Source organism: Chiloscyllium plagiosum, unplaced genomic scaffold (assembly GCF_037043375.1).
Source record: "Chiloscyllium plagiosum isolate Xiang-an unplaced genomic scaffold, Cpla_swu_hap1 HiC_scaffold_17, whole genome shotgun sequence".
NCBI classification, from domain to species: Eukaryota; Metazoa; Chordata; class Chondrichthyes; order Orectolobiformes; family Hemiscylliidae; genus Chiloscyllium; species Chiloscyllium plagiosum.
In genome coordinates, this window is record NW_028270155.1 from 36,985,487 (window position 1) to 37,000,606 (window position 15,120).

General features: G+C 40.5%; 1 protein-coding gene across 2 annotated transcripts in view; it reads left to right on the top strand.

Moving 5' to 3' along the window:
* The window catches only part of cep89 (centrosomal protein 89), a 117,555-nt gene that overhangs the window by 32,828 nt on the left and 69,607 nt on the right, over window positions 1–15,120 (top strand). Inside the window, exons 6-8 of one of the 2 annotated variants that reach the window (XM_043706832.2) lie at window positions 150–175; window positions 6,230–6,284; window positions 8,233–8,337. In XM_043706832.2, the coding sequence (XP_043562767.2) occupies window positions 150–175; window positions 6,230–6,284; window positions 8,233–8,337 (186 nt within the window). The remainder of the gene's footprint in view (window positions 1–149; window positions 176–6,229; window positions 6,285–8,232; window positions 8,338–15,120) is intronic. The other variant, XM_087995842.1, reaches the window with a different exon arrangement.

Genomic DNA, 15,120 nt, shown 5'->3' on the forward strand with positions numbered 1-15,120 from the left:
CTTTGACTAATAGCTGGGGCTATAGAGTGAGTTTATGAACTCTCACCTAATTCATCACCATTTTGTGCGCAAAAAGAACTTGGTTGTATAATCTGACATTAGGGCATTTTCTTAGGTATGTTTGAAAATCTTTTTCTTTCCTCTTCCAGAACACATTTTAGCTCCAGCATCTAAGGTAAGGAAAGAAAAAACTTAAAACGTGTTTTCAGAGGAAAACAATGGTTCTAAATGTGTAAAATATAGGAAATTGGAGCACAGGTTGGCTATTTGACTTCTCAAGCCTGCTCTACCTTTGAATAAGTTCCCGGTTGATCTGATTGTGACCTCCAATTTCCTGCTGACTCCACTACATTTCGTAACTTTTTGCAACCCAGCCTTGAATATCTTCAATGTCCTGACTACCACTGCCATGGGATATCGAATACCAAAGGTTACCTACCCTCGAGATGAAGAAATTCCTCCTCCCATCTGTTTGAAGTGGAAACCAATTATTTTTAATTTGCATTCTTTGGTTCTAGATTACTCCATGAATGTAAACAGCCTCTCAGCATCTACCCTATCAAGGTGCTCCAGAACCTACATTTCAATAATATCACCTCTCATTCTTCCAAATTGCATTGGATACAAGCCCAACCTTTGCTTAAAAACAACCCTTTTATTCTAGTAATCAGTCGAGTGAACCTTCTGTGAATTAATTCCGATGCAAGTATGTAAGGAGCCCAAAACTATACACAGTAATCCATGTAGAAATTCACTAATGACCTCCTTCAATTGTAGCAAGACTTACCCATATTTATATTCTGTTTGACTTGCAATAAAGACCAACATTCCATATGCTTTCTTAATTATTTGCTAAGCTGAAAATGTGTTGCTGGAAAAGCGCAGCAGTTCAGGCAGCATCCAAAGAGCAGGAGAATTGATGTTTCGGGCATGAGCCCTTCTTCAGGAATGAGGAAAGTGTGCCAAGCAGGCTAAGATAAAAGGTAGAGAGGAGGGACTTGGGGGAGGGACATTAGAAATGCGATAGGTGGAAGGAGGTTAAGGTGAGGGTGATAGGCCGGAGTGGGGGTGAGGGCGGAGAGGTCAGGAAGAAGATTGCAGGTTAGGAAGGTGGTGCTGAGTTCGAGGGTTGGGACTGAGACAAGGTCGGGGGAGGGGAAATGAGGAAACTGGAGAAATCGGAGTTCATCCCTTGTGGTTGGAGGGTTCCTAGGTGGAAGATGAGGCGCTCTTCCTCCAGCCGTCGTGTTGCTATTGTCTGGCGATGGAGGAGTCCAAGGACCTGCATGTCCTTGGTGGAGTGGGAGGGGGAGTTGAAGTGTTGAGCCACGGGGTGGTTGGTCCGGGTGTCCCAGAGGTGTTCTCTGAAACGTTCCGCAAGTAGGCGGCCTGTCTCCCCAATATAGAGGAGGCCACATCGGGTGCAGCGGATGCAGTAAATGCTATATGTAATTAATTATTTGCAAATGTAATTATTTGCTATACCGATATACTAGCTTTTTGTGGTTCATATACAAGTACATTTAGATTCTTCTGCTCCACAAACATTCTGAAATCTTCCTCTATTTAAATAAATTCTGCAAGTCTATCTTGGTAGAAAGAATAGAAAACCTTTGAACACATTAAACTCTATTTTTTTTGCCCCCTCTCACCTATCCATACCCTTTCGCAAACTCTTTGTGTCCTCAAAACTTGTTTTTCTGCTTATCTTTATATCATCATTAAATTTGGCTATGATATATTTGATCCCTTCATCTGTCATTATAGTAGATTGTAGATAGTTGAGGCACTAGTCCTGCTCCCTATGACACTCCACTAGTTACAGTTTGCCAACTGGAAATTACCCATCCAAAGTCTGTTTCCTGTTCGTCAGCCAATTCTCTATCCATTGCAAATGTAAGCTATCCAACACTATGAACGCTTACCTTTTGCAATAATCTTCAATGTAGCATATTATCAAATTTATTTTAGAAATCCAAATGCACCACCAAATCCAAATTTCGTTCTGCTTGTTCCATCATTAAAATACAGGAATACGTTTGTCAGACGCTATTATTCTTTGACAAATCCATATTGACACTCTGTTTTATAACAGGAATAAAAGAATGACTAGGGTAGGAATAGGTCCAGTCAAGGATAGTAGTGGGAAGTTGCGTGTGGAGGCTGAAGAGATTGGGGAGACACTGAATGAATACTTTTCGTCAGTATTCAGTCAGGAACAGGACATTGTTGTCAATGTGAATACTGAGTCACAATTAAGTAGAATGGATGGCTTTGAGGTATGTAGAGAAGAGGTGTTGGAAATTCTGGAAAGGGTGAAAATAGATAAGTCCCCTGGGCCTGATGGCATTTATCCTAGGATTCTCTGGGAAGCAAGGGAGGAGATTGCAGAGCCATTGGCCTTGATTTTTATGTCCTCGTTGTCTACAGGAGTAGTGCCAGAAGATTGGGGGCTAGCAAATGTGGTTCCCTTGTTTAAGAAGGGGAGTAGGGATAACCCTAGTAACTATAGGCCGGTGAGTCTCACTTCTGTTGTGGGCAAAATCTTAGAGAGAATTGTAAGGGATAGGATTTATGAACATCTGGATAGGAATAATGTGATCAAGGATAGTCAGCATGGTTTTGTGAAGGGCAGGTCGTGCCTCACAAACCTTATTGAATTCTTTGAGAAGGTGACTAAGGAGGTGGACGAGGGGAAAGCGGTAGATGTGGTGTATATGGATTTTAGTAAGGCGTTTGATAAGGTTCCCCATGGTAGACTACTGCAAAAAATACGGAGGTATGGCATTGAGGGTGAGTTGGAGGTTTGGATTAGGAGTTGGCTGGCTGGAAGAAGACAGAGGGTAGTAGTTGATGGCAAAGGTTCATCTTGGAGTGCCGTCACTAGCGGTGTTCCGCAAGGATCTGTTTTGGGACCATTGCTGTTTGTCATTTTTATGAATGACCTGGAGGAGGGGTTAGAAGGTTGGGTGAGCAAGTTTGCGGATGATACGAAAGTCGGAGGAGTTGTAGACAGTGAGGAAGGATGTGGCAGGTTACAGCGGGATATAGATAAGCTGCAGAACTGGGCAGAAAGGTGGCAAATGGAGTTCAATGTAGCTAAGTGTGAGGTGATTCACTTTGGTAAGAGTAACAAAAAGATGGGGTACTGGGCTAATGGTCGGATACTTGGTAGTGTGGATGAGCAGAGGGATCTTGGTGTCCATGTACACAGATCTTTGAAAGTTGCCACCCAGGTAAATAGTGCGGTGAAGAAGGCATATGGCGTACTGGCTTTTATTGGTAGAGGAATTGAGTTCCGGAGTACTGAGGTCATGTTGCAGTTGTATAAGACTCTGGTGCGGCTGCATCTGGAGTATTGTGTGCAGTTTTGGTCGCCATACTATAGGAAAGATGTGGAGGCACTGGAACGGGTGCAGAGGTGGTTTACCAGGATGTTGCCTGGTATGGTAGAAAGATCGTATGAGGAAAGGCTGAGGCACTTGGGGTTGTTTTCATTGGAGAAAAGAAGATTTAGGGGTGACTTGATAGAGGTGTACAAGATGATTAGGGGTTTAGATAGGGTCGACAGTGAGAATCTTTTTCCACGAATGGAGTCAGCTATTACAAGGGGGCATAGCTTTAAATTAAGGGGTGGTAGGTATAGGACAGATGTTAGGGGTAGGTTCTTTACTCAGCGAGTCGTGAGTTCATGGAATGCCCTGCCAGTAGCAGTGGTGGACTCTCCCTCACTATGGGCATTTAAGCGGGCATTGGATAGGCATATGGAGGATAGTGGGCTAGTGTAGGTTAGGTGGGCTTGGATCGGCGCAACATCGAGGGCCGAAGGGCCTGTCCTGCGCTGTATTCTTCTATGTTCTATGTTCTATCCTATTACTACCTCCTTAATAATAAACTCCAGCATTTTCCTCATGACAGATATTAAACTAATTGACCTATGGTTTTCTACTTTCTGTGACTCCCTTTTCTTTAACAGACATGTTATATTGGCGATTTTCCAACCTACTACAACTCTTCCTATGTCTAGAGGATTTTAGAAGATTACAAGCTATGTTTCCAATATCATTTCAACCATTTCCTTTGAGATTTTAGATGCAGGCCATCAGGTTCAGAGTATTTGTCTGTTTTGATCCCAGTAGCTTTCCTATTACTTTTCCTTTAGAGATACTGATTGATATAAGTTCTCCCATCACCTTTTAACTTTTAATTTTTTACTATTCTTGTGAAACAGTTTTGACTTCTAATGTAAATACTGGTACAAAATACTTATTCAAAGTTGCTGAAATCGTTTTCATTATTAATTCACCAGACTCATTCTCTCAAAGCAACCAGTGTTTACTTTAGCTACTCTTTTCCTTATAAAGATGTAGAAACTTTCATTATCTGTTTTTATATTTCTGGCTAGCTTTCTATCATACTCAAATTTCTCCCAGTGTATATATTTTTGTCATCCTTTGCTGGTTTGTAAAATTTTCAAAATATAATTTTGATAGCAATTCAACATTTAAAACAGTAAATCTTGCCAAAAACATACAAAGCACTATTAAACCACATTGAATGCTGTAAACAGATTTGGGCTCCTTATGTAAGGAAAGATGTACTGGCATTGGAGGTAGTCCAGAGAAGGTTCACTAGGTTGATCCAGGTATGGAGAGAGAGTCTTATGAGGAGAGGTTGAGTAGGTACTCGTTAGAGTTTAGAAGAATGAGAGGCAACTTTATTGAATCATACAAGATTCTTAGTGGACTTGAATAGGTAGATGCAGAAAGATTGTTACCCCTTAGGTGAGTCTAGGACTGAAAGACACAATTTCAGAGTAAGGGCATCACTCACACAGAGTTAAGGAGGATTTCTTTTCTTGGAGGTTAATGATTTTGTGAAATTCCTTATTTCAAAGGGCTCTAAGGCTGATGTAAATGAGTTTTTATCCATAAAGGAATCAAAGATCATGGGGAAAAGTTGGGCATTGGATGATGCTTTTACATCATGTGGTCTTATGGTCTTTAGAGGATCCTTTACCATAAAATAATTAATGCTAAATAATTGGTTGACTCCAGAAAATATGCATCCCAAATTAGATAGATTAAATTAGATTAGATTCCTTACAGGATGGAAACAGGCCCTTTGGCCCAACAAGTCCACACCGACGCTCCAAAGAGCAACCCACCCAGACCCACTCCCCTTCACCTATCACTATGGGCAATTTGGCGTGGCCAATTCACCTAACCTGCACATGTTTGGACTGTGGGAGGAAACCGGAGCACCTGGAGGAAACCCACTCAGACACAGGGAGAATGTGCAAACTCCACACAGTCAGTTGCCTGAGGCGGGAATTGAACCCGGGTCTCTGGCGCTGTGAGGCAGCAGTGCTAACCACTGTGCCACCGTGCTGCACACTACAGTGTAAATTTATCCAGAAACTATCCTTATCTTGACCCCCCCAGAGTAATATTTAACTCCTATCCTGACCCTAACTATAATTATATCCCTTTTTCTTTCCCCTAGTTGAATGGCCCCTGTATCATGGTGCAGTGATTAGTTTGCTCATCCTCCAGCAATCTTTGCTGTCATCCACACAAGCTGAAATAACATCAAACTTTGGACTAAATTGAGCAAGTGCAAGGGTTAAGATTCCATGACTGTTACCTTCTAGATTCCCAAACCTACCTCATTCATAGTCATAGCCTCCTTTCCTTACTCACAGACCAAATCTGAAGCACTTAACGTGGCTGGTGTGACTTACTTCTGGAACAAAGTGACCTGGTACTCCAGTTCACCAGCTCTGAATGGAAATTCCTCAAACTGCAGATGCTTATCGGAGAAGCGGTGGTCATAATCATACTGTTATCTAACAGTTCCCACATTATACAGCTGCAACACTTAACTGGAATGCTATAAATCTTTTCTCAATTTTCATCCTCATTTATATTCTTATCAGCACAATACAAATCTGCAATTTCTCTAAACATATTATAATAAATGAGTTAACACATTTTTGAATGAAAAGAACCCAATTATTGAATGATAAAAATTATTAAACAACAAATATTTTAGAATATGTCTCTGTCCAATGACCATCTCAAATGGTTTGAAAGTTGTGAAAAATATGTAATATTGTCATATAGAAGTACTGTAGAGGGAAGGGGACAGGTTACAGTAGTTCAAACAGTAAGGAGGAAATTGGTTTTGTCAAAAATAATTTTAAAAATAATATTAATTTTGATTCCAGGAGCATCGAATAATTGAAAAGCAACAGACCATTCCAGAGTTCACCCCGGTCCCAGGTACTATTGCTAGACAAAATACTTTTGTACTTCACAATCTTGGTTTTATCAGATGCCTTGCAAGCTATTGGAAGCTGTTCAAGTGCAATAATGGAAAGTATTTTCAATACTAGTCAGAAATAATAAATTAGTAATTCGAAAGAAATATCTTCATTAAATTAATTAGAAAACTATACTTTGATACAATAGGCAGGCAGACTGTAGAAATATAAGTAATTGCAAATATTAAAGCACCTGGTGGCCAGAATATGAAGACAAACTATATTAGATTTTTAAATGCTAAGATTGGTTTTGTTGTTTACGCAGCAGAGGGAAGGGGTTGCCAACAAAGAAAATATAGACCAAGTGACAGCAGGTCCAAAAAGAAGTTTTAACAAGCAAACATTTGCGGGATAAGCAGAAAGAAGGTTGGCTGAGAGGAACTGGAGGATAGCTGAAACGAATTTGGGAGCAAGATATTTTAGAGAAAGAGGGATGAGCATTGATATAGTCAAATGATGGAGAAAACATTACAGAAACTAAGATGGAATGGAAAGAACATCCAAAGCATTTCATAAGTGAGGAAGAAATACGGAATAGATTTTGCAGAAACCTTTTAGATATACAGTGATGTGGCAAGATAGAGCCAATTTAGAATACAAGCATGAAGCTGGTGATGGCTCTTGCTATTGATGTGGAACAGTGATTATGAAAGTCCAAAGTTGGAAGCTTTTCATGAATAGACTCATCCCACATCACAAGCACCTCTTGCTTACAACAAATGTCTGAAATTATTGGAGTTATTGTACAGAGGGCTAGAGGGTTTTAAAAAAAATGGATTGTAAGAGTTGCTGGCAAGGCCAGTATTTTTTGTTTAGTCCTATTTGCCTTTGAGAGCCTCAGTTCAGGAGATGCAAGTACACACTACTATTAGAAATTGAGTATTAAATATTTGCTTAACAACAATGAATGCACATCGATATAGTGCCTGGCTTCGTGCCCCCATGCTTTTGCTTTCTGTGTCCTTTTGGATGGTAGAGGTTGCAGGTTTAGAAGTTGCTTTTGAAGGAGGATTGGTGACTTCGCCATTGTGCATTGGTGGTGAATGGGGTGCTGATCAAGTGAACTGTTTCTTCATATGAGAAGAGCAGATACTGTACCTGAGGCTTACGCTGAGTTCCATTGGAATAACATTAGCATCCTGACACCAGAGTGGGAACATAGGAGCTGGGGTGTGGAAGTTAGAGACAAGATGCAGAAAAAATGAGGACTCCAGTGAAATGGTTAATGCACCCTAATTTGAATTTGACTTTTCCACTGAAAACCTGAATGTGAGTATATAAAATGCAATATATACTTGCTTATTAGAGACATAGGCAACTTGTTGCCTCAAATTGATAGAATATTGCAACACTCAACATTAGAAGGGAAAGAGTGTAAAAGAAGTTTTTCATAAACATAATGTCTTTCACAAAGGGGATTATTATTAAGCATATTGAAAGGTCATTTAAACCTCTGTTCTTTGGCTGTAATTAATTCAGTTGTTCATTCACTTCTGTCTTCCTCCTCTTATCGCTCCCTTTCTTATGCAAACTGAAAATCCCTCCTTAGCTCTAATAAAGAATGCACGCCTTAAAGATCATAAATATTTATAGATGGTGTGGTTGCATCTTGTAACAATATCTTCTCCTGCTTCTCCCTCATTGTTGTGTTGTGCATGCCATCATACCTTTTGTGAAAAAAAATCTGTTGGAGCTGCTGACATTTAACATGTACTTTTTCCATTCAACCTGGTGACTCTAAATTGAAAAGACTTAGTTTTCACACAATGGAGCTGGCATGTGATTGTTAGCTTATTGCTATGTGTTATAGAAAGCTATAATTTACTCTGATTAAGGAAAAGTTGTCTTAAAAGTCTGAACAACAGAGATACAGTTGTTGCTTTTGATCATAATCTGTTCTTTAAAAGGTTTGAAGAATACCATGATTGTCGAAGACCTCAGAACACCATCCACTGTCACTCATAAAAAGAAGAAAATAAAGGCAAAGCTAATTTCAGAGGGGGCCAAGCAAGGTGGGAAAGCAATTTGAATCGTTAAATGTAGATTATTAGTGCCAGTTGCTTTGTGGTAGATGAACATTTGTATTGATTTTGCTTTGAATATATTGCTGAGAATGGACAAATAGACTGCATTATTAACTGGGAAACCTTAATTTTCATTATTCAACTATGATGCAGTAGCTACCACTGACTTTGAATTAATTAGCAGAGACCAAAGATTGAAACTTGGATTATTCTGGTGTGAAAATGATGGAATATGTTGTCTTATTCAACGTATGTATAAATAGTAATAAGTAAATTCTGGCCTAGCAGCTGAAGGCATAGTGATGCAATGATTAAAATTGGGAAGGCTCAAGAGACTCCAAGTAGAAGAGTGCACATATCTTGGCGGGTTGTACAGATGGATTTGCTAAGTGAGACAGAGCAGCCAGACCATAGAGAGAATTGAAAACAAGGATGTTGTTGCACCAGGAACCAGTGGTGGTCAGCAAGTAAAGGGGAGAATGGGATTTGGAGCCTGGTTCATAAAATTAAGAATTTGAAGTTGTTGGACATTGCATTGATTTTATTTGGAATAATACAATATATTTCACATACTAAATTATTTGTGTTGAAGACAAATAAGGCATTCATTGAAGGATAATTGAGAGGTTTCTGCAATGGTTGACTATTGAAAAATCTTTTCAAACTGTGTGGTAGTGGGAGTACTTGCATAACTATTAACGACATCACTTTAACTGTCTTGAGAAAATAACTTCAGCAGTGTAGAATATGCAAAGTTAGTTTTGCCTTTCTTGTATTGTACTTTGTTGGTATTGTTCAGAAATTAATGACATCTGTCCAGTGGAGTGAGCAAGTTTAAGTTTTGGTGGACCTTCAATAGGAGCTAACTAGCATCTGATTTGTGGCTGTGTTCAACTGGTTTGAAGTAGTCACCATTATCTTTCTCCCTTGTGCCATTGTTATAAGTAGTCATGAATATTGAATTAAAATACAGTAAATGATTTAACTAACACTTCTTTCCAAGTTGTTATTTGGAACATGCAACATAGTCAAGTACAGCCTGGGTACAGGCCCTTGACTCATGATGTCTGCACTGACCATGATGCTATTCTAAACTGCCATCAACCTGCATGTGGTCTGTATCCATCTGCTCCTTAGCTGTTCTTGTGTAGGTCTAAATGCCTCTTAAACGTTGCTAAATTATCTGCTTCCCTCATCTGTCTGACAGCTTGTTCAAGGCACCTACTACCATCTGCATACAACAATTTATTTCACACACTTGCTTTAAAATGACCCCCTCTCACCTAAAACCTACACCCCCTAGTGTTTGACGTTTCCACCCTGGGAAAAATACTCTGACTATCCACTGTATTCATGCCTCTCATAATTTATGTACCTCTATCAGGTCGCTCCTTGGCCTCTGATGCTTGAGCAAAAGCAATCCAAGTTTGTCCACATTCTCTATATAGTTAATACACTCCAATCCAGGTAACACCACTTTTGCATCCTTTTCAAAGCCACCACATCCTTCGTTTAGTATGGGAACCGGAACTGCACACAATACTGCAAATGTGACCTAACTAAAGTTTTATTCAGCTGTAACATGACTTGCCAACTTTTATACTCAATGCTCTGACCAATGAAGGCAAGCAAGCTGTGTGCCACGTTTTGGGAGCTGTGGACATGTACCCCAAGATCCCTCCATCTCTCAGTGCCCCAAAGAGTCTTGTCTTTTACTGAATGCATTTCTCTTGCATTTGATCCCCCAAAATAAATCATCTCACACCTGTCTGGATTAAACTCCCATCTGCCAGTTCTGCACCCAACTTTCTAACCAATCTATATCCTGCTGTATCCCTTGACAATCTTAATCAGTATTCACAACTCCAACAATCTTCCTGTCATCTGCAAACTAGCTAATCAGACCATCTAATTCATCCAAATCATTTATGTATAATGTACACACAACTGAGATCCCAGCACTGATTCTTGCTGAAAGCCATTAGTCACAGACCTCCAGTCAAAAAAATCCCTCCACAACTACACTCTGCCTACTATGATCAAGCCAATTTGGTATCCAGCTTACCATGGATCCCATATGACTTAGGGGAGAAAGTGAGGTCTGCAGATGCTGGGGATCAGAGATGGAAATGTGTTGCTGGAAAAGCGCAGCAGGTCAGGCAGCATCTAGGGGACAGGAGAATCGACGTTTCGGGCATTAGCCCTTCTTCAGGAATGAGGAAAGTTGGTCCAGCAGGCTAAGATAAAAGATAGGGAGGAGGGACTTGGGCCTCAGCCTGTCTCAGTCAAATCCCATCAAATTCAGCACCGCCTTCCTAACCTGCAATCTTCTTCCCGACCTCTCCGCCCCCACCCCAGTCTGACCTATCACCCTCACCTTGACCTCTTTCCACCTATCACATTTCTGACGCCCCTCCCCCAAGTCCCTCCTCCCTATCTTTTATCTTAGCCTGCTGGACCAACTTTCCTCATTCCTGAAGAAGGGCTAATGCCCGAAATGTCGATTCTCCTGTTCCCTAGATGCTGCCTGACGTGCTGCGCTTTTCCAGCAACACATTTCCATCTCCCATATGACTTAACCTTCCAGACCAGCCTATCATGAGGGACTTGGTGACCCTATTTAAACAACTACCAGTCATCTCTCTCTCTGTGAGAGCAGCCCTGTGGTCCTCCAAGACTATGGAGACATTACATTCCATGAAGCATCCAAGGAGCAGGAAAATTGACGTTTTGGGCCAGAGCCCTTCACCCATTCCTGATGAAGGGCTCCGGCCTGAAATGACAATTTTCCTGCTCTTTGGATGTGCCAGATCTGCTGTGCTTTTCCGGAAACACACTCTCAACTCTGATCTCCAGCAGCTGCAGTTCTCACTATCTCCTTGTTGATTTCAACTTAACAGTGAAGCCTCTTCCAAAGATGCCTACCTTGAAGAAATTCTCCTCCTCTCTCTACATTCTCAACACGTTATATTCCATTACCTGCTTAACTTAGATGCTAGATTTTTGTCATTTATGCACAAAAAAAACAAAGAACATTACAGCACAGGAAGAGCCCTTCAGCCCTCCAAGCCTGTGCCGATCCATATCCTTTATCTAAATCTGCCACTTATTTTCTAAGTTAAAAATCACACAACACCAGGTTATAGTCCAATAGGTTTAATTGGAAGCAATAGCTTTCCACGTGGTTGTGATGAAGGAGCGACGCTCCGAAAGCTAGTGCTTCCAATTAAACTTGTTGGACTATAACCTGGTGTTGTGATTTTTAACTTTGTACACCCCAGTCCAACACTGGCATCTCCAAATCATGACTTATTTTCAAAGGATCTGAGTCCTTTCGCTCCCTGCCCATTCATGTATCTATCTGGATAAACTTTAAATGACCGCTATCGTTCCCGTCCCTACCAACTCCGCTAGCAACACATTCCAGGCACCCATCACCCTCTTCGTGAAGAATGTTCCACATCTATCTCCCCTAAATTTTTTCCCCCTCTCACTTTGAACTTGTCACCCCTAGTAATTGAGTCCTCCAATCTGGGAAAAAGTTTCTTGCTATCCACCCTGTCTACACCTCTCATGATTTTGTAGGCTTCAATCAGGTCCCCATCAACCCCCTTCTTTCCAATGAAAATAATCCTAATCTACTCCATCTCTCTTCATAGCTAGCGCCCTCTGTACGAGGCAACATCCTGGTGAACCTCCTCTACACCCTCTCCAAAGCATCCACATCCTTTTGATAATGTGGCGACCAGAACTGTATGCAGTATTCCAAATGTGGCTGAACCAAAGTCTTAAACAACTCTAACATGACCTGCCAAGTCTTGTACTCAATATTCTGTCTGATGAAGGAAAGCATGTCATATGCCTCTTGACCACTTTACTGACCTGCATTGCCACCTTCAGGGAACAATGGACCAGAACACCCAGGTCTCTCTGTACATCAATTTTCCCCAGAACTTTTCCATTTACTGTATAATTTGCTCTTGCATTGCATCTTCCAAAATGGATGACCTCTCATTTGTCTGGATTGAACTCCATCTGCCATTCTCTGCCCAACTCTCCAATCTATCTATATTCTGACAGTCCCCTTCACTGTCTGCTACTCCACCAATCTTTGTGTCATCTGCAAACTTGCTAATGAGGCTCCCTACACTTTCCTCCAAATTATTTATGTATATCACAAACAACAATGGTCCCAGCAACTCTGTGGGTCTCAATTTTGAGAAGCTGCTTCCACTACTACTTTCTGTCTCTATCCATCTAGCTCGAACACCCTGGACCCCATGCGGTTTCACCTTCTTCATCAGCCTACCATGGGGAATCTTATCAAACGCCTTACTAAAGTCCATTTATATGACATCTACATCCCTTCCCTCATCAATCAACTTTGTCACTTCTTCGAAGAATTCTATTAGATTTGTAAGATATACCTTGCCTATACAAAACAATGCTGCCTATCACTGATAAGTTCATTTCTTCCAAATGGGTATATACCCTATCCCTTAGTATCTTCTCCAGTAGCATCCCTACCACTGACGGCAGGGTCACCAACCTATGATTATCTGGATTATCCCTGCTACCCTTCTTAAACAAGGTGATAATATTAGCAATTCTCCAGTCTTCTGGGACCTCCCCCCTGTTCAAGGTTGCTGCAAAGATATCTGTTAAAGCTCTAGCTGTTTCCTCTATCACTTCCTTCAGATCCCATCCAGACCTGGGGACTTGTCCACCTTAATACCTTTTAGAATAGACAGCACTTCCTCCCTTCTTATGCCAACTTGACCGTGAGAAATCAAAGATCTATCCCTAACCTCAACATCCGGCATGTCCCTCTCTTCAGTGAATACCGATGCAAAGTACTCATTAAGAATCTCACCCATTTTCTCTGACTCCACGTATATCTTTCCTCCTTTGTCCTTGAATGGGCCAACCCTTTCACTAGTTACGCTCTTGCTCCTTATTTATGAATAAACAGCTTTGGGGTTTTCCTTAACCCTGTTTGCTAAAGATATCTCATGACCCCTTTTAGCCCTCTTAATTCTTCATTTCAGATTGGTCCTACATTCTTGATATTCTTCCAAAACTTCATCTGTCTTCAGTCGCCTAGATCTGATGTAATTTTCCTCTTAGCTAGTCTCACAATTTCATCTGTCATCCATGGTTTCCTAATCTTGCCATTTCTATCCCTCATTTTCACAGGAATATATCTCTCCTGAACGCTAATAAGTCTCTTTTTAAAATTCTCCTACATATCAAATGTGGGCTGCTCCCAGCGCCTGTCGAACTTTGCTATAGTTGGCCTTCCCCCAGTTTAGCACTCTTCCTTTAGGACCACTCTCACCTTTGTCCGTGAGTATTCTAAAACTTATGGAATTGTGATCACTATTCCCAAAGTAATCCCCCACTGGGCTCATTTCCTAACACCAGGTCCAGTATGGCTCCTTCCCAAGTTGGAATACTTACATACTGCTCTCAAACTCTTCAGGATGCTCCTTAAAAATTCTGGTCCATCCAGACCTTTAATACCAAGTGAATACCAGTCAATGTTGGGAAAATTAAAATCTCTTATCACGACCACCCTGTTGCTCCTACATCTTTCTATGATCTCTCTACAAGGATTCCCAAATCCCTCTGTGCAGCTTTTTGCAGTCCTTCCTATTTAAGTAATATTCAACTCTATTAATCTGCCTACCCAAAATACAAAATTGCTCATTTTCCCACATTACATCCCACCTGCCCACTCACTTAACCTATCTATAACACTTTGTAGACTCTTTATGTCCACATTACTTGCCTTTCCACCTATTTTTGTGTCAACCACAAACATAGCAATAGTTATTGTGTGTATATATATTAGTTGTAAGTAATTGTGGTCACAGCACTAGTTATAAGTTTGCATCTTGAAAGTGCCCCTTTATCCAACTCTGTCTTCTGTTAATGAATTCTCCATCCATGCTAAATATGACCGTCTTAAGTATTTGAATGAGTGATATTCTTTCAAATGTCTTTTGAAAATCCAAATGTATTACGTCTGTTGGTTTCACTTTATCTAACCTGCATGTACCTCCTCAATGAACTGTGATAAATTTTTTAGATACAATTTCCCTTTTATGAAGTCATGGTGAATCAGCTTGATTGCATTATGTACTCCTAAATGCTCTGCTATTACATCCTTTATAATAGACTTGAGCATCTTCCCAATGACAGAAGTTAAGCCAACCCTCCAAGTGTTATCTGTATATTTTTGTCTACCTTTGGGGAAAAGAGTGTTGCATTGGTAGTTTTCTAATCCACTGGGATTTTTCCAGAATCTAAAAATACTTGGAAGATTACTACCAGTGCATCCACGATCGCTGTGGCAATGTCCTTTGAAATCCGATGGTGCAGCCCATTAGGTCCAAGGATGGGCATTGTATGTATGTATTTCCACCCCAACTTTGGCCCCTTGATTATTTAGTATTTCTGGAATGCTATTCATGTCTTCTCCCTTGAAGACTGATGCAATGTATTTATTCAACTCCTCTGCCATTCTTGGTTCTCCGTTATTATTTCGACAGCCTCATTCTCTCAGGGACCTGTGTTTATTTTAGCTTCTCTTTGCCTTTCTGTACATTTTAAAGAAGCTTTTACTGTTTGTTTTCATAATACTTATTATTTTGTTCTCATAATTTATCTTCTCTCTCTCTTAAATTCTTTTTGCTCATCTTTTGTTGGCTTTTTAAATTTTCCCAATCTTCTGGGTTGCTTTTAACCTTTGCCACGTTGTATTCTTTC